Source organism: Orbicella faveolata, unplaced genomic scaffold (assembly GCF_042242905.1).
Source record: "Orbicella faveolata isolate gen_17 unplaced genomic scaffold, um_ofav_v1 contig_34, whole genome shotgun sequence".
Classification (NCBI taxonomy): domain Eukaryota; kingdom Metazoa; phylum Cnidaria; class Anthozoa; order Scleractinia; family Merulinidae; genus Orbicella; species Orbicella faveolata.
In genome coordinates this window covers 30,112,563-30,131,328 of record NW_028301563.1, presented here as the reverse complement: position 1 = coordinate 30,131,328, position 18,766 = coordinate 30,112,563, and the positions used below count along the sequence as shown (strand labels likewise).

Genomic DNA, 18,766 nt, shown 5'->3' with positions numbered 1-18,766 from the left:
ACAACATATGGCGACATCGTTGGGTGCAACATGTTGCGTGTATTTAGCCACTTTGTTGCAACGTGTTACGACATGTTGGGTGCTGCAAATCGAACTAATGCCCATGCCCTGGATCAACATTGTTGCCTGAAAATTTGACCATTTTCAAATTTGATCCAACAAGACCCAACATGTCACGACACGTCGCAACAGGGTAGCCAAACGCGCGGAACATGTTGTGCCCAACAATGTTGCGACGTGCTGTATTGAAATGTTGCGATCATTTGGCCGGGGCTTAAGTGCGCGCATCACCGGATTACTTTTTTGGTTTGGTTTTGTTTTCATAGGCCATATAATAAACTACTTATTAACCTCGAACGTTTGGTCTTTACGAGAAAATCTCAAACCTCGGCCTTGCCGTATTGACCGAACGATAGCGAGGTCAATATGGAGCGATAGCGAGGTCAATACGGCAAGGCCAGGGTTTGAGATTTTCCCTTAAAGACACCACTCTCGGTTAATAAGTAGTTATTACTGGCTTACAATCTCTAAATTCATTGACCTCCATTGTTTGAGAGTCTATGAGAACGCTGAAATTTTCCTCAAAGTTTCAATTGTAATGTCCATGTGAGCGCAGAGTTCTTTCTGCCGCAAAATCTCAGGCAAGCATTTCCTTTTCATTTCGAATATCTCCTCTTCTGGGGGTTTTGAGATTTCGAGGCTATTTAAGTTAATTTAATTCTAAACCTCGGATCCCTCATGTGCAATACACCCGATCGTCACCAGTTTGGCGACCCGTTACGGATCGGTTGCATTGGACAACCCTCTAATTGCGCTGTGTCGTGGTCGTGGTCCGTTTCGTGGATAGCAAGAGCGCATGCACCATGCTTATTACTTACTTTTCTTTGAACCTTCAGTCGTTGTTGCAGTTAAAGACTGCACAACGATCTCCACCGCTCATAATTTCCACGCGAAGAAAATTTTGTTATTTTCTTCGATTAGAGATCAATGCGCGGGAATTTCCCGCGAAGGAACTGCCCCCAAACGGTCCCAGTGTGCAATGCGCGCTAAAGGAACGTGCCGGTAACTGCGTAATGGGCTATGGAACATACCTCTCTCTCCACTTAGGATTAATTGAAGTAATTTAAAATAACCTACTAAACGTCCTTCCTTTGCATTCATCTGAGGGTTGAATATTAGTCCAAAACCAAAGAGTTGTAGCTTCAGCGCCCACGATGTCCTGTCAAGTTTCGGCCAATTGCTCCGAAGCATTTTGATAAATTTGACTTTTTCCCGGTCATTGGACTGTTAACAAAATTGACCAAAAAGATAAGTTCCTCAAGAAAAATACACATGTATATCGTTATGAAATCGTAGTATGAACTGACATTTGCATTTTTATGACAAAAAAAATTCCCATCCAAACTTTTCTTCTACCGCGAGTGAACCCTTGTGCGACGTTCCACAAACAACTCATAGTATCCTAAATGCCAGCCGATTATGTCCTCTAGAAATAATACACTTAACATCAACATTTTTAAAACTCTAAAACGAATTACAATATACATAGATTACAAAACTTTAACCTGATTGGACTGGCTGGATTGGCTAGACTAACGACGTCGACTTGGTGGAGAGATGCCGTATTTTGCTCCATTTAATTAGATATTTAAGCATAATTCAAGGCCTCATCGCCTTCAAGAAAACTGAAAGCTTCCTGTACTGCTGCCAGGAATACGAAATAGCCCGGGGGGGGGGGGGGCCTTCCATATATGGGCTGTATAGGTATGTGCCGTGGGAATAGTTTTTGAGGTAAATAGGGTATCATTTTTGCCCCTGTGAGCATTATGTTCCCAGGCGTGACTTTAGATAGGGTACCTAAATTGTATTAGCTAAAATTGCAGTGAAAAAATGCCTAACTAAAAGAAATGCGAATAATCTGTTGAAACCGAACTATCTATTAAAAGTATTGGCAAAGCGATTTTATAAAGATTTGCGTTGTGCCGAGCGCAGTGAGCCGTTGATTTTTTCCCTTTAATAGGGTGTCATTTTTGGTGTTTGGACCTTAAATGGGGTGTCAATTTTCGTTTGCGTCATCCTTAAATAGGGTCAGGGTTTAAGACCCTTCGCGGACACACCTATCCGAAATTTACGGGAGTACCTCCCCGGGCGAAATAGGTACAGGAGATGAAATACGTGTTTTTTGTATTCACCTTATAATTACTTTTTGGTTATCTTTATCAATATGTCTTCTTTAGTAACACCTTTTATCGCAGCCTCGTCAAAAGACCAGAGCTCTAACAAACTACTAGTAAAACAAACTGGGCCAATCCTGAAAGAGAAGAAAAAAAAAAAAACCCAGCAAATCGGTTTGCAGGTTGATAGCAAAATACTTTTAACGAAATATTTTACAATATCTTGTTAGATCGCTTAGAGGTAGGAAATTTCAGACTGGCTACCCTGACATAATTTTTCTCCGACTAGATAGGCGTTCTCTTGAATCGACAATACATCTCTTTTATTCACTAAGGAAAAAAAAAAAAATGGTTGTCTCTGCTTCCCCCGTGTAAAACTGTCCGTATTCTTACGTTACACTAACTAATTACCTAAAACATAATTATATTCTCCCAAGAATATTTGGTCCCATGACTGATTTGTATTACCCACTTATGAACCATTAATGCCTGAAAAAAAAAGTTAATTCATGTTAGTTAAAAAAACAAAGATGTACAATTCGGTACAGAATGCCCACCCTCAAGGGTGCTATTCAAGAAATTCGGTCTCGCGAAACACCTTTCTAGAAAATGTATCCAAGCACCACAACTTTTCATTAAAACTCAATTTGAAACAAATTACTCCCTTTAGCATGATCCGGTCATTACAGTGGTTTCGTTGAGAAGATTTATTTCTATACCTCGCCATGGTTGATTGATTACGTACCTCTTTCATTACTTCAGGAGTAAGGACGTTATCGGCCACAAGAGGTACACTTGAAACTCGCATCTCTGCTGGGAAATTCTTTTGCACCCACACTTTGTGTCGCTGAGCTGTTGATCTTCGAGAGTCCAAAGCTCATCCGCTCGATTTTCCTTCGTGAAATTTAGGACCCCTAACAGACACCCTCCACAAATGGTTAGTGAAATCAAGATATAGTGATCCACGGACTGCTACCGACTCTTTTTCCCAAGCTGAACATAAACATACGTCACATTTGAACTTAGTGCAATCTAACCTCCAGTCAGCGACCGTCCGAAATGTTAAACACAGACACTGTTTATATAAGAAACCTTGGACTAGGCGAGCCGCCAGTCATCTCATTCTAGACCTCGATCTATAAATATGCAAGATGCGTTCCTTTGAATGATCTGGATCAGGATCAGTGATCTAAGATCACTCCGATCATCGTTTAACAAAGGAGCAGGTAAATCCACCCAAATCAATGAATCATTGGTTCCTTTGATGAACGTGATTCGAGTGATCTTGGGTTAATGATCCTGATCCGGGTCATTCCAAAGGAAAGCACCCTCAGGGTCTATTTAGACGTTTAGTTACCCAACTGGCGCCGTAGAGAGGTTGGATCATGCAAAGAGGTTACTTGTGGGAAGTTCAAAACAAATATAAATTTCAAGCTAACAACGCTTGAATTAGTCCCGCTCGCCTACGAGAGGTCCTGCCTAAGGCAAAATTTTTGTAGTATTTCGGAAAAAGGGACGCTTATAAAAGGGGGTGAAAACAGGGAGGTTCGTCTACATTATGCAATTTCTCCACAAATCTCCCAGTGGCCCAATTGTTGAGAAGGGAGTACGATCAAAAACCGTATCTTGTTTTAAACCAATTTTACCAATATTTCAGCAGTTTGTGTCTCCATCGGCTTGTTTTCCCTAGTACAGTAAATGTTTAAGAATTTTTGAAGGAGTATAAAGGAGCAGTTATGTCTAGATATTTCGAGTTTTTTTGCGAGGTAGAAATTTGCCCCAAGTAAGAGGAAACTTTGAAGTAACAGCTTGCAAGGGTAGACAAACACCGAACAGGCAAGACTAAACCAAAAAGTTTCTGCTTTGTTACTGCAAACAGTAGGAACCCAGATATACGGCTCCTTAGAGCATATCAACAATTTTAATTGAAGTCTAATTTGAGGGTCAATAGGTTTGTTTTGTGATGGATACTATCTGTTTGGATACTGTGTTAAAAGCTGTGAAGAATTTTGATACCGTGATGAATGAAAATTTCCGAAGACTATTTATACTTCCTTCCATCCCGAACATGAATTTTGACGGGTTTAAATTTGGCAAGAAAAAATCATACAAAACATTTAAAAAATAGAAATTTGACAATGAGGGAACCATTCTATACCACCCACGTATAGCAAATTCATAAGTCCTTCAGTTATTCAAGTTTAATTAGATGCACTTACCAGTAGAAACCTTTTTCCAGCGAAGAGGTAATAAACTTACTCAGTTCTCTCGGACCTTTACACACCGACTTTTGTCGAACCTCTACCGAAGCTGACTCCATTAGTGCAAGCCGTATGGTCCTATCTAACTTTACAGTCTCCAGCAAGTAGGTAGCACACGGGCGTGTGAGGCTCGCGCGCTTCACACGCGAGGATCGCGCTTACGGCGCTTCGCGCCTTCCGAAAACGTCCAAAAACGACTGTTTTGCAGTCTAGTCTTCTAGCTATTCTTTTTCCGGTTTTTAAAGTGTGTCCAAGTGTGTTTTTCGATCGCACAGTATAGCATAGAAGTTAGCAACTGGGGCATTCGTTTAAACGACTCCATGAGTCTGAAGAGGGAACAATGATTTCACGCTATCAAGGGAAACAAAGGAGTCTTATGTAGCGTAGTCTAAACGAGACTAAACGATGCTAACACAACGGTTTTAATGAAGCTCATAAAAGCCCGCCATTACTAGTAATACAACAACAACTACATCCGGGAATACATCTCATTCTACTGCGCAAGCCCGAAGGGCCTATGACATCATAACATCGTTACATCTCCCTTCTTGAACGAGCAAAACAAAGAAATGAAGGGACGGTAAGGTAGGTAATGGACGAAAGGACAAGTGATTAAACAAAACAACTCTAACACTGTTCACTGTTCAGAACTGTTCGAAAAGCCTTTACACTGGATTCCTAGGTGGTGAAATCCCTGAGGTAAGCGGGTCTCCTAACAATCCTGTCACTTCTAGTAGAGACAGGAGCGGGAAAACTTGGCGAAGCTGGCTGTAAATCTGGCTGCGAGACATCTGGTAACTGCAACGCTGAAGGTTCAGGGGGCACCTGGAGTGTCTCCTCAGTAGGTTTCCTGGTGGGGAGTAGAGTTTGAGCATTGACCTTCGATTCCGCTATGTCTCCGTCTGGCATCGCTTGAAAGTTCTCAGGAACTTTGTATAGATGTGAACGGTTTCGGCGGTAGAGCCTACCATCCTCTGTGCAGACTTGATAGGAACGTGGAGCTTCCTGACTACTCACTTGCGCTTTAAACCACTTTGAATGACCCGGTAATGGTCGGACCCGCACCACATCGCCTTCTTTTAACGGTTGCAACTCTTTAGCACCTCTGTTGAAGGAGAGCGCTTGCTTGTTTTGTCTCTGTTGCAAGTTCAGGTGTACATCGGGAATGACTTTTGGCTGAAGCAGGTGGCTAGCCATGGGTAGTGCGGTACGGGTTCTACGCGAGAAGAGACGCTGTGCAGGGGTGCTGTCCATTCCTTCTGATGGTGTATTCCGGAAGTCCAGTAGAGACAAGTGTGGATCATGGCTGGCATCAGCAGCTTTTTTCAAGATATTTTTTGCTGTTTTGACACTATTCTCAGCCTTCCCATTGGATTGAGGATACCGTGGAGACGTTTTAACGTATTCAAACTGGTACTCGGCTGCAAACTTCTGAAACTCAGCACAGTCGAACTGTGGGCCATTGTCTGTGGTGAGTCGATCTAGGAGACCATATCTTGCCAGATGAGGTTTCAGCTTGTTAATGACCGCCCTGGCTGTCGTAGACGTCAGTATATCCAACTCGAAGAAATTAGAATAACGGTCAGTTGTAATCAAGTACTGGGTGCCATTGAGCTCGAACAGGTCTGCTGAGATGCTCTGCCATGGTCTTGTAGGTATTTCGTGACATTTCAGAGGTTCTTTCTGCTGCTCTGGTTTGTAGCTGTTGCAAATGCTGCACCTTGAGATGAATTCTGTGATTTGCTTGTAGATGCCTGGCCAGTAGAAGGCTTCTTTGGCTCTCCTGAGGCACCCCTGAATGCCCAGGTGACTGGCATGTACTTTATCCATCACGCAATGCCTGAGGCTAGATGGTACTATAATGCGCTCACCCTTGAACACAACACCATCTTGTATTGACAACTCTTCTCTGAAGGGAAAATAGACCTGCAACTGGGAGGGTACGTCAGCCCTTCTCTCTGGCCAGCCTTGGGTGATAATAGGAGCTAATGCCTGGAGCTCTGCATCAACTTCAGTGGCACTTTTGATTTCCTGCAAGGTTAGTTTCCGAATGGGCACAGACTCTGCCATGTCTATATACTCAGTCTCAACTTCTGTTGGTGATCTTGTGTCAGCAACATTCCATACTTCCTGGGTGTCAACTGTGTCTTGTTTAACCAGGGGAAGGTAAGCTCGGCTTAGTGGATCAGCCACGTGCATCTCTGTACCCTTTCTGTAGGAAACCTCTAAATCAAATTTCTGTAGACGCAACAGCATTCTCTGCAATCGCTTTGGTGCACTCAATAGACTTTTCTTCATAATAGACTCCAGGGGTTTGTGATCAGTGTCAATAAAGGTCTTTCTGCCATAGACATAGCCCTCAAATCGCTCAACTCCAAAGACAATTGCTAATAGTTCCTTTTCTATCTGAGCGTAATTAGTCTCAGTAGGCGTCAGAGCCCTGGAGGCATACGCCACAGGGTTCCCATCCTGCATCAAGCATGCTCCAAGACCACTCATAGAGGCGTCGCCCTGGAGTACGGTCTTCTTTTGGGGGTCAAAGAACTTGAGCACAGGTGCCTGGGTTAGAACCTGCTTCACTTGATCTAGACACTGGCCATGAACCTCTTTGTCCCAGACAAACTCATTGTCCTTCTTGACAAGCTCTCTCAGTGGTTTGGCCAAATCTGCTAGGTTGGGAGCAAACTTCTGCACGTAATTTATCATGCCTAGTACTCTTTGGACACCTTCCTTGTCCGTAGGAGGCGGCATTTCATTGATGGCTTTCAGCTTGTTTGGATCAGCCCGGAGACCCTCCGACGATATGATGTGACCCATGTAGCTGACTTGCTTCTGTCTGAACTGTATCTTCTCTGAGTTAAGCTTGATGCCCTTCTGCCGACAACGGTTGAACACTTCTCGCAGGTTTCGGTCATGATCTTTGAGTGCTTCCTCATCGGTGTCTCATGCTCCGAACACCAGGATGTCATCTGCTATAGCCTTCTGCCCTGGTAGGCCTTCAAGTGCAATATCAATCCTCCTCTGAAACTCCTCTGGAGCTAGGGATACACCAAACGCCAAGCGAAGCCACCGAAAGCGTCCCCAGGGTGTTCCAAAGGTAGTAGCAAAGCTACTTGGCTCGTCCAGCTGTATGTGCCAGAACCCATTTTTTGCATCCAATACCGTGAACACACGGGCCTTTGATAACAGAGGCAGCACATCATCTATTGTAGGTAAGGGGTAATGATTTCTTTGTAAAGCTTCATTCAATGGTTTCGGGTCAATACACAGTCTAACTTTGCCATTTTTCTTTGTTGTGACCACAAGTGCTGAAATCCAGTTCGTAGGTGTATCGACCTTCCGAATCACTCCAATATTTGACAATCTGTCCAGTTCTTGTTTTAGAGGCTCTCTGAGGGCAATGGGGACTTTCCGTGTAGGTAGCTGGACTGGCTGGACATTCTTGTCTATCTCCTTTAGCTGCCTTGCTGATGTCTGCGAAGATCTGCAGATGTCTATACATTGTCCTAAAGTGAGCTTGCTTGTCTGCAGGCGCTTCTTACGAGCAGAATTGTCATTGATGCCCACCACCATTCTATCACGAATAAGTGAGTCTGTTAATGACCCATAGTTGCATGTCTTCGCTAATTTTCGTAATGCGGTGACATAAGCATCAACTGATTCATTTGACTCTTGGTCCCGACGGTTGAACACATACCTTTCATAGGTCTCATTGCACTCCCCAATGCAGTATTGTTTCATCTTTTCTAAGATCACTTCCGGGTCTTTTCTTTGGTCTTCGTTCTCAAACTCCATAGCATCAATGACGTCTAATACATCAGAACCGATGCACGTAAGCAATGTGGCTGCCCGTCGTTCCTTATTTCTGCCCGGGTTTTCGGGGTCTTTTAGCTGAGCCGCGATTTCGTAATTTGACCACGCTCGAGAGAATCGTTGCCATTTGACGGGAAGATTTCCACCGCTTAAATCCATCCTTTCTGGAAGCGGTATATTCACAGGAACAGTTATCATCGAGGGTTGTGTACCCAAAGCGCCACCACCTTCTTCACTCATGGTAGGCATAACACTTGTACAGAAATATCGACGGGAGAGTTCACAGAAAATACTTCAAAAAACTCACCAAGTTGGCTTCCGGCGAGGCCACGAGCGGCAGTACTATGTGTGTTTCACTTCTGACACCATGTAGCGTAGTCTAAACGAGACTAAACGATGCTAACACAACGGTTTTAATGAAGCTCATAAAAGCCCGCAATTACTAGCCGTAATATAACAACAACTACATCCGGGAATACATCTCATTCTACTACGCAAGCCCGAAGGGCCTATGACATCATAACATCGTTACATGTTATAAAATCTTAACTGTCAGTCACGTGATTTTGTTTTCCACAGGGCAAAGTGATTTAAAGTCGCTCCGCGATTAAACAAAGCTATTTTTCCCATTGTCATTACAACATGTCTCGGGTAGAAAAGGGATTCATTATTTTTATTTCAAGAAAGTAACAGAGAGACCACTTACTCTGGAAGGTATACATTTATACAGATATCGCCCTTTTGGTCAAAATTTGGTTATAAAAGGCGTAAACGGTTTTAATTTTGAGTTGGGGGAACATCCCCGGACAAAACTTTCTGAATATTTCACGGGTTCTTATCATATTTGTGCAGAATTCTTGACGATTCCCAGCTGAGGGAGCCTAAACACATCACAAGACTACCGAAATAAAACGCCAAATATCCAGTCGAATTCTTGGTAACACTTCTAGTGAAAGAAAAGTTTAATTAAAACTGCAGAATTCACGGAGGTCCAAAGCCAAGGCCAACAAAGAATACCCAAACTTCTCATCCGTTGAAACTTTCGTTCAAAAACCGAAACACTCAATCACATAGATAACATAACTTAAAATGTTTACAAACTCCGTGTGTTGGTAACCTAGTAATTGTACTGACCAAGTTCTGAGTCACGCGACACACAGGACGGTCATGTAACGTAACGTATCGTAACTGGAAAGTAATCAGTTGTCGAAGCAGTAAAAAATTGCTTTAAGTTCTCTTTTTTAAACTACTGCTATCAGTATCTTTGGTTTGATGAAAGGTGTTTTTCCTTAGGACTCGTCGAAAATGAGGGACAAAAAAAAGCCAGCCCTGAGAAAAGAAATTCCTGGCAATCCTTGTCACACATTCTTATTTTATTTTCAGAAAAAGCAGTCATGGGGGAGTTTCGCAAGCGCGTTTAATAATAGCCAATCAGACCTGAACTACGACTATCTCTCACCTGCTGTTTATCTTATAAAATAGAATTCTTTTTCAAATGTTAACAGTAAATAATGCACAGTGATGTTTTTTTTGTTAAAATGTTGGGGTAAACGTACTTCAGAAAAGGCGATTGGGAGAGTTAATTTTCAATAAAAAGTATTATATGATAACATATAAGAGATGGCTAAAAATAACTTTTAAACTTTATTTGGTATCACAAAACAACAGTTAACAAATAACTGTAATAATAAAATCAGGGCATATATATGGTATAAAATGTTTAACATAACTATTACTTAAATTGTCGTTAGCCTAAGATACTTAGACAGATGTTTCTCTTCAGACACACACACACACAAAAACAACCACCTTTACAAAGATACGAAACGGAAATTTTTATCAAAATTACTTGCTTAACGGATGGTCAAGCTCTTTTTGTTGTCTCTCTGCATTGACAAGTTGAGGATCACTCATTTTTGATTAAATTTAAAGGTAATCTGTTCGTCGCGAATAATTGGTGTCAGATGGTGTTTACAACCAGGGACTTCGCAAGAAGTCTTGTCAGGTCACCGTTAGGTTATAATTCTCCGTCTCTAATCTTCCGTAAGCACTCTTGTGTATGAATCTTTGCCCCGAAGATAAGCATCAGAAGTTTACTTTATAGGATAATGTTTATCACCAATGTATTAGAAAAGCAAATATTTGCTCTTAAAAAAATTGTATATTTTCTGCTTAAATTCTGCATGCATTTAATACTAACAGCTATTTTTTAAAACCAAACCAAACTAGTAGATATCCTCTATATTCGATCTGATGAACAATCGCCTACGTTGTCTAATGAAAAATTGTTAACATGAAAGAGAGCAAGGCCACGAAATCTGGAACTTCCTATTTTCGGCTCTTTGTAGCACATCATCATCATTGCGTACCATCATCTATCGCAGCAATACTGCATCCGATAATCCCGGATGATGATAAACTCGTCTTCGTCATTGTGATTTAAAACATCATCACCATCTGATTACAATCCAACAATGTCACAACAATACTGTGGCCACAATCAGTATTTTCAAAAGAAGCCACTGAATTCATCGATTAAAAGTAAAAAATTGTTATTTAGGTAAAACTTACTGTGAGAAATGCAAGCAATCTGGACTATAGGTAGACGTCATTGTCCAAATTTACTTTCAAATCAAATTCCTATGTATCTCTAATTCTCGTTTCGATTCTCTAGAAAATTTAAGCGTCGGTTTCAACTAAAGTGAAAGCGCACAAGGGCTAATGACAAAATTGAGGCATTACATTTTAGTTGATGGTTCCCGATTTATGTCCGAGACGAGAGCTGGTCTACAGTATTATACTAAGGAATCTGAAACAATGGCATTGAACCTCCGGCGGAGATACAGGGATATAAAAGATATTTCAGTTCTTTGCTTGAGGCTAAGAATCCATCTATAGTCCAACGATTTAAGAATTGCGCATAATTCCTTGGTAAAACTTACTACAACACAACACGTGAATGTGCCTTCAATAGTATTGTAATCAAACTTCTAAACAACTAAAACAAAAAGTTAATGCAGTTGCGATATTCGGGGAGCCTTGAATGAATAAGCGGTACATTCTTAACACTATGTTAAACTCTGTAAGTGATTACTGAAATATGTAGGTCTCGGTGGGGTTAACCGTTAGCCGTAAAACGGCCAAAAATCTAGCCGTTAGCCGCAAAAATTGGAAAAATTTAACCGTTAGCTGTAAAAAATGTCAACCGTAAAAATTCTGGCCATGAAAATAAAAGTCTAAGGTCTCGTGTGATGACTTGTGTGTCTTGAATTTTATGATTTTACGAGTTATTGCAGCGAGAAAAGGCGATACTCTCCTATTCAGCAAACCGGAAGTGTTGGAAGTGTCTATCGAACGGTGTCGTAGTACGAGTCGACAGACGCTTTGACAGCTCTTGCTATTTTTAGACTCTCTCTAGTTTCATCATACATGCTTTGACCTGAAAATTTATTTTTAACTTTTTAAAACAATGGTAATTAATTTTTAACAGATCCGTTAACCGCAACGAAAAAAAAAAAAAGCCGTTCGCCGTAAAAAAGCCAAAATACTAACCGTTGACCGTAAAAGACATTACCCCATTGAGACCCTCAAAGATTTCAGGACATACAGTGCACGTGTTAGGCAATCCAAAATTAACAACTTGTGCAGGTGCATTTTTAGGTGACGAAATCACGTGCTTAGATCTAGACAATTCATTCGCGCTCAGATGGCTGTTTAGACTTGATCCAATTGTAGTTATATATCTGACTGTATATCCATTCAGTATGTTTGCAACTATAACCGAAGGGAGCCTACAGCAAGTTAAATCAATCGTTTAAAGAGTTACGAGCTACAGACATGCTATTTATAGCTATAGGATTGTGGCTATTCAGCTTTTCTACTTTCTCTAAGACTTACTCAATACTTGATTGGCAATGTAAAAGAGAAACTCGCACAAAGGTGTCAAAATTGACCTATCTACCTAACAGAAACAGTCAGTCTCATCTTTCAAGGTTGGGGAGCTCTTTCAAGTTTATGTCTCCGTGTTAAGATCGCTGGTCATCTGATAGGCTGGGTTATCGTGGCTGCATACCGTCGGTTCTTCATTATCGAATTTTGTCGCACTGTTCACGGGGTTCTGGAACGTGCACCCGCCATGTGCATTCTTTTTCTTCTTCTCCGGGTTCTCCGTCAGCTGGTAGGTAGAGTTGTCATGGTTGGCCGCTGGCTCATTTTTAGTAACTTCACTGTCATCGTAAATGGGATTCTGGAACGTTTGTCGTTCCCTTTCATTCCGTGCAATCCTACTGGAATCATCTGCTGAAGGTTTAAAGCGGCGGACTCTCTTCACACGGTAGTTTATGCAGTACAGTAACACTCCTTTGAAAAGAAATAGACAAACCACTGAGATCAAAATTGTTCAGTTTTCAGATTTTCATGTTTTTCATGATTTGCTTTTGAAAACTGAAAATCTTATTATTGCCTTGAACGCGAAGATTGAAAGAATTTAGAGAGGGTGTTAAAGGATTTACGTTGCGATATTTTAAATTGTGTTTACGGCCATTGGAAATTGCCATTAGTTGGAAAGAAACCTTGAAATGATAGTTTGCCAGGTTAGACAAACTCTAAAGATTCAAGACTGTAACAAAATGGATAAGGGATGGTTAATATCACGGATTGCAAATGCCAAACTTGAAAAATTTTGTCTAAATTTTTCAAGATGCGCAGCCTTTGACGAAGCTCAGTTTAACGTAATTTCTGTCCTTATCTCTCAATTCAAAAATTCGCCTCAAAGAAAATAGATAAGTAGAGACGCCTATTAAGTTATACATCAGTAAAAAAAGCTATGTATCTGCCTCACAACGCGAGCCGGCTCTAAAAGCATCCAATTCGCAGATCCCATGATGGTATCGCCCCGCCCCGAGTAAAGTTGACCCAGCTTACCTGCCAGTAATAGGATAATCATAGCGAAACAAACTCCAAAGGCTATTTTCCATTTGAAAGCAACATCGTGGTGACTTTGGAGATTCAGTGCCCCAGGCTCGTTAGCTGTGATTTCGTCTTTTAAGGTCGTCAAAGAAACTGTTGGAGAAGGTTCTGGTAACGTTGTTGAGACATCTGACAACTGGGAAGTCTTGGCTTTAGATGTGGAAGTTTCTGGTGTTAAATCTGTTTAACAAGAAAAATTGTATTTATTAACACTAATTCTAGCAACTAATCTCCAGAGGACTTTTTCCCCTGGAATAATATAACACTCCCATAGATACGGAGATGGGATACGTTTTACAGGCTCTCGATTAGTGCCGGCGAACGAAAAAAGCGGTGAGCAAAAAACGCGACTGTTGTCATGGCGAGAGAGCATTCCTCTCCCTTCCTTTATTTGTCCTCGCACGCACGCTCTACAGTACCACCAACTGAGAGTCTGAATCAGGTTAGATTTACTTGTAATCTTTGTCTAACTACTTTTTTTCCCGTTTTGAACCGCTTTTAAAGTGCCTATTTCGAAGAAGTAACAACACGAACTGGTCCTATGTCGTGTCTCATACTACCAGCTGGAATTGCATTTACACTTGTTGCTCAACATCTAATTGTACATTAACATCATCCACATCTACAATTAGATGTTGATCAATTTTAGGACTGAAAATGCATCGCCCAGAATGCTATTGTCTTTTGCGACATGTGCTTGCAGTGCCCAGTTTATCAACGAGAGGCATAATAATTTGCGTATGTAGAGCTACTCGGCTGTGCTTGGTCAGCAGGTCTAGTTATGGGAATACTTGAGTCTCTTTGCACATTTCAGCTGCTGTCAATCAAACGGTTGGATGCGTTAAGTAAATCCCAAGGTGCAATGAAGTTAACAATAGCGCCGGCAGCACTCTTTAAGGTGGTTTACTACAGTTTTTCTGAGACTCAATAGCGCGCTCTACCATTGCCTGCCAAACGTCAGTATTAATCGCGCGTTCAAAAATGACGCAAGTAACACTAAAAAGAAGCGAATTTACTTCAGCACTTGAAAGGCGTTAAATCACTTCGGTATAAGTAGTAAAAGATTCAAACTCCATTCAAACATGCGTTTAAGCCTAGGGCCGAAAAAATATGACAAAAAAAGCTCTATAAATAACCGCTAAAAGAGCTCTAATTTACTCTTGCTTTTTCGCACGCGATACATGGCGTCCCATGAGCGCGCACCTAAATGAATAACCACGCGTGACACCACCCGTGTTTTTCTGATTTTTGTGACGTCAGCTGGACCAAATAAATGCTAATTTTCTCGCTTTCCCTTCAGTTAATTGTTTTTAAAGTTTTGCTCAGTTCTAACCGCATACAATTCCTATAAAATACCCTATTTTTGTTAAAATCTGTCAGAGCCAATCTAATATATTTAGAATAATGACAACTTACAGAATATTGGAAAAACCGTCTGAACAACCTTGACTTTTTTACTACTTCAAAATGTCAGGCAATATCATTTCCATGATGTGGCGAAGTATGAAAAAATTTCACTGAAGGAAAGCATAAATATTAAAGTGCACCTAACCCCAAAATTTTGTTTTCGCTAAAACAAATCTAGACTTTATTTGAAGCATTTGGGCGAAGAAATTTTTGAATTTGGTTGAATCCTCGATTTTCTATGCCCTTTCAAAGTCGCGATTAAGTGTTTCACGACCGCGTTTTAGGGAGTCTGGGGCGGCGGTACCTGATGACGTCTACCCAGGAACCAAACACAATAGCGCCTCAGTCAACTCTCTGTATTTGCTCGAGAAAATAGAACGCAAAACTAATCGTTCCGATGTATTTTGGGACTAAAACGTCCAAGTTTTGTCTCAGAATCATTTCTTTTTCGTCACTGGAGTCAGAGTTAAGTTTCGATTCGGAAGGCTCCGAAATAAACTTCGATCGAGCACGTTCGACGACTGTGAACTCACTGCTTAGAGCTTTGGGAGCAATTTACAATATTTCAAGCGACGACGGGGAAGACGTTTTTGCGGACGAGCTGCTTGTATATTAGGAATGGAAAGCTAGATACGAAGTGGAGGAGCAGGCAAACGAAAAGCAGGAAAGAAAACTCAAGGACTGCTTTGGATGGTAATTTCGTCAACTAAACATAAGATTCCCACGCGTGTTTATAGCCCGTTTACATTTGTCCTTACCGAGAATGTATTTTGTCAAGGTTCTGTTAAATCCAGTTTGTGTTTTACTTTCAGTTGAATGCTTCATGTTTATAAGAGCGACGTACGTGTTGCAGTTTTCGAGACTTGATGACCTCCAAAACATTGGCTTCGATCGATTGAAAATCGTATTGTTTGGACCTGTATTTTTGAAGCTGCGGGAAGCAAGGCGGAAGGAAACATTTCATACAATTACCGATTTCACATTGTCACACGTTTTAAGTCGTAACTCCAAATAACCAATGTAAATTGTTCTCAAAGTTTGCAGTGAAATTCGTCGGATAAGCGAAAAGGATGTGTTCCCTAAGCGGTCCGCAGATGTTACGCGGTCATATTTTCGACGCTATTGCACAGAATCTTTGTCGCACTGCTGATTTCCAAACCTTCGAAAAACTCTGTGAGTCTAACAATTTTGTTATCATGTAATTCTAGAGGATTAATCTTCGACTTTCATCTAAATCGAAAGAGAAATAAGTGTTGGTTAGCAACGCACAGTTGCGATCTATTTACATATAAACGCTTCTTGATCATGACCGGATCACACAACTTTGCCGGTTATGTTATAAATATTGCGGGATTGGAAGATATAGGTTGTAGGTAGTATTTCTACAAATTTCTGGTTAGCTTTAAGCAGAAAATTTATGAAAATAGCGTTCGAAAGTCTGCGGAACAAATTCCAGTGAGAGTTCTTCAATGGTTCTCACAGACTCAGTTCGCTTGTTTCGGTTCGACAAAATCAACCATCGTTTATGTCTTTATTGCACCATTAGCCGATCATCGTCAGTAAATTGTACAGTATATCTTTCTTTAAATCTGGAATATTGCTGCAACAGCCGATAGCACCTCTGGAAGGCGTTTTCTGCGCACTTTTCGAATGTGTATTGCACCATCCTGAAGGAAATGAGAGGAAATGAGATATCCAACCTTCCTGGGTAGACGTCACAAGAGCCGCTGGACCCATTCTCCTCAAACTCGGTCGTGAAACATAATGGCGGTGTTTTGGAGCTATTTTCGAGATTTCGTCGTGGCACAGAAAATCGAGGATTCAACGGAATTCAAAAATTTTTTCGCAGAACTATTTCAAATAATAAGTAGATTCGTTCTAGCGAAAAAAAAATTTGGGGGTTACGTGCACTTTAAGGAGTTTAGGTCAAAATGAGGAATATATCTGCCTGTCATTAGATGAGATGTTGCCATGGTAACGGCCTTAATCCAAAATTGACAACCAAAACATAAGCCTTATTTTAACAGTACCCTTACTGGTAAATCTCTACGGGAAAAACTTTAAGAGAAATTAACTAAGTTTCTTTATCTAACTCGTGCTCCGTAGGGAGGGTGTTCGTAATTACTCTAGGGAGCCACTTTAAACAGAATTTTATCAAAAAATTCGCGTGGAGCGAAATTTTTATTTGACTCGATGGAATTCTAGTCAAAATGTTGTCTTTTCAAACCATCAGAACGCATGGTTTTACAAGGGGGGCTTTAATAAATCGACCATCGATCAGTGGAAATTTTCCGCTTGATTTTTTGTTTCTGTTTTCGTTGGTTTTCGTGCGAATCGACCTGATCGTAGGTTGGTAGCAAGAGCGACGTGCGAGTCAGTTGTTTGAGGTTTCTATGAACCGGTTGCTGGAAACTTCAGTGTTTGCAAATTCGCGAGGGCAGTTATATTCACGCTTCGCCACTGACGCAGCGCAGCATTTTCAGTAGAAACTAAACACTTTTTTTCGTTTTGGCGACCATGTACCCGCTGTTTGCCGCTTTCAGTTCATTTTCTCTATTGTCTGACCGGCTGCCATCCTGAATGACTTTGAATTCTCGTGCGGACCACACGCGAATGTGCCGGATGTGTCGCGGCATTCTGGGCGATAGGTTGAATTCGTTTTCATCCTGAGCCATTGCCCTGTGAAACACTGCATATCTGAGTATAGCAACTTGCCTTTACATGAGGTCAAATCCTCCAATCCCGTTCTACGGGAATTAAAACCCGCAGGGCAAGGCAGGCAAGAAGTTTTTCCTTCACCAGGCTGATATGTTCCCATGGGACACGGAAAGCAGGCAGGTGACGTCCCGTTTGTAGCCCCGCTAGTTCCCGGTGGACAATTGACTGAATGGAATACATGTACAAATAACAAAAAAATAATTTATTCAATGCCAAAATATTAATTTGGGATTTTTATATAACCAAGGAAAGTTTTATAAAATTGGTATGGTCCAGAGCTTAGGATTCTACGTTCTTCAGAAACGCTGATTTAACTTGACAAAAAAACTTCACTCACCGCAAACAAAGTTGTTTTCAAACAGTGCCGTACCAATAGGGCATAAAGAAATGTATTTTCCAACACCCCACGAGGTCGGATCTAGTTTTAAGCTGACGCTCCTGGTGTTTAAACTGATTCCACTTACAACTGACTCATTTACCAGTATGGTCACAGCTCTTTCTAGCTGCTGCACGGAATCCATAACACTAACGGCATTTTCTGATGCGGTTCTGTTCATAGGGTTGGATCCCGTCGTATTAAAGCCACGCAGTCTGAGTGACACCTTGCAAGAGATATTGCTGCTCTTGTCGATCATTTGGCAGTCTTCCACTGAAAGATCCTGCACAGCATCGGAAGAAAGGTTGACCAGGTTGCTTATGACTGTGGTAAAACTAACTTTTACGTCTTCCTGAAAGTCTGTCGTTCACATCTAGCGACGTTTTATCACTGTCTACACTGTTGCTCTCTTTGTAGGCCTTGAAAAGGCTTCTGTTGTCGCCGGCAATTTTCAAAGACAATCCAAGCGAAGGTACAACATCTACATCGCCAAAAAGCTCCTTTACGATTTGCTTGGCAGTTTGCTGAAGAGACTCGTTCTGAGCTGAAATATCAACAATAGGAATGATGGTTTTCTCTTTGCTCGTGGTAGTTATTCTGAACAGTACTGGTATTTGAGTTTCAGAAGGTGAGAACAAAGTCACATCGAATGAGATTTCTTTGATGTCTATAGGGCAAGTTCCATTAGTGCTGTTCCAGAGCTGAGTCAAGGCAATTGCATCTTGAATGAAGGCACGATTCTGCTCATTCGATGACTCCGAAATGTTAGCAGCTTTTAAGATTGCGTTGTGTGCCCTTCGAAGAATGTCACGTTCATTAGTTGCAGTTTCCATGTCAAGTTTACGTTTTGCCAGTTCAATCTGCGCAACGTTGAATACTTTCTCCGCCTGCCGTAATTCTATAAATGGCCTCAAGATTTCTTTTTTGGCTGTATTTAACTTTGACGTGGCCTTTTCTCTTGCAATACGACAAAACGCGTTCTTTTCCTTACATTTTGAGTCTTTTATACGGGATGCACAGTTTACTTGTCGGCAACACGGCGTGGCTAT

General features: G+C 41.3%; 2 protein-coding genes across 2 annotated transcripts; both read right to left on the bottom strand.

Moving 5' to 3' along the window:
* Positions 1-7,366: 7,366 nt before the first annotated feature.
* Positions 7,367-8,685, bottom strand: LOC149105724 (uncharacterized). Its single transcript, XM_089271912.1, has one exon. The coding sequence runs from the start codon at positions 8,495-8,497 to the stop codon at positions 7,379-7,381; it is 1,119 nt and encodes a 372-aa protein (XP_089128038.1). The 5' UTR covers positions 8,498-8,685; the 3' UTR covers positions 7,367-7,378.
* Positions 8,686-9,879: 1,194 nt separating this feature from the next.
* Positions 9,880-18,108, bottom strand: LOC110048729 (uncharacterized). The gene is made up of 4 exons (XM_089271427.1): positions 17,679-18,108; positions 17,339-17,506; positions 13,172-13,396; positions 9,880-12,607 (listed from the first exon to the last, which is right to left on the bottom strand). The coding sequence occupies exons 1-4, from the start codon at positions 17,974-17,976 to the stop codon at positions 12,261-12,263; spliced, it is 1,038 nt and encodes a 345-aa protein (XP_089127553.1). The 5' UTR covers positions 17,977-18,108; the 3' UTR covers positions 9,880-12,260.
* Positions 18,109-18,766: the final 658 nt, after the last annotated feature.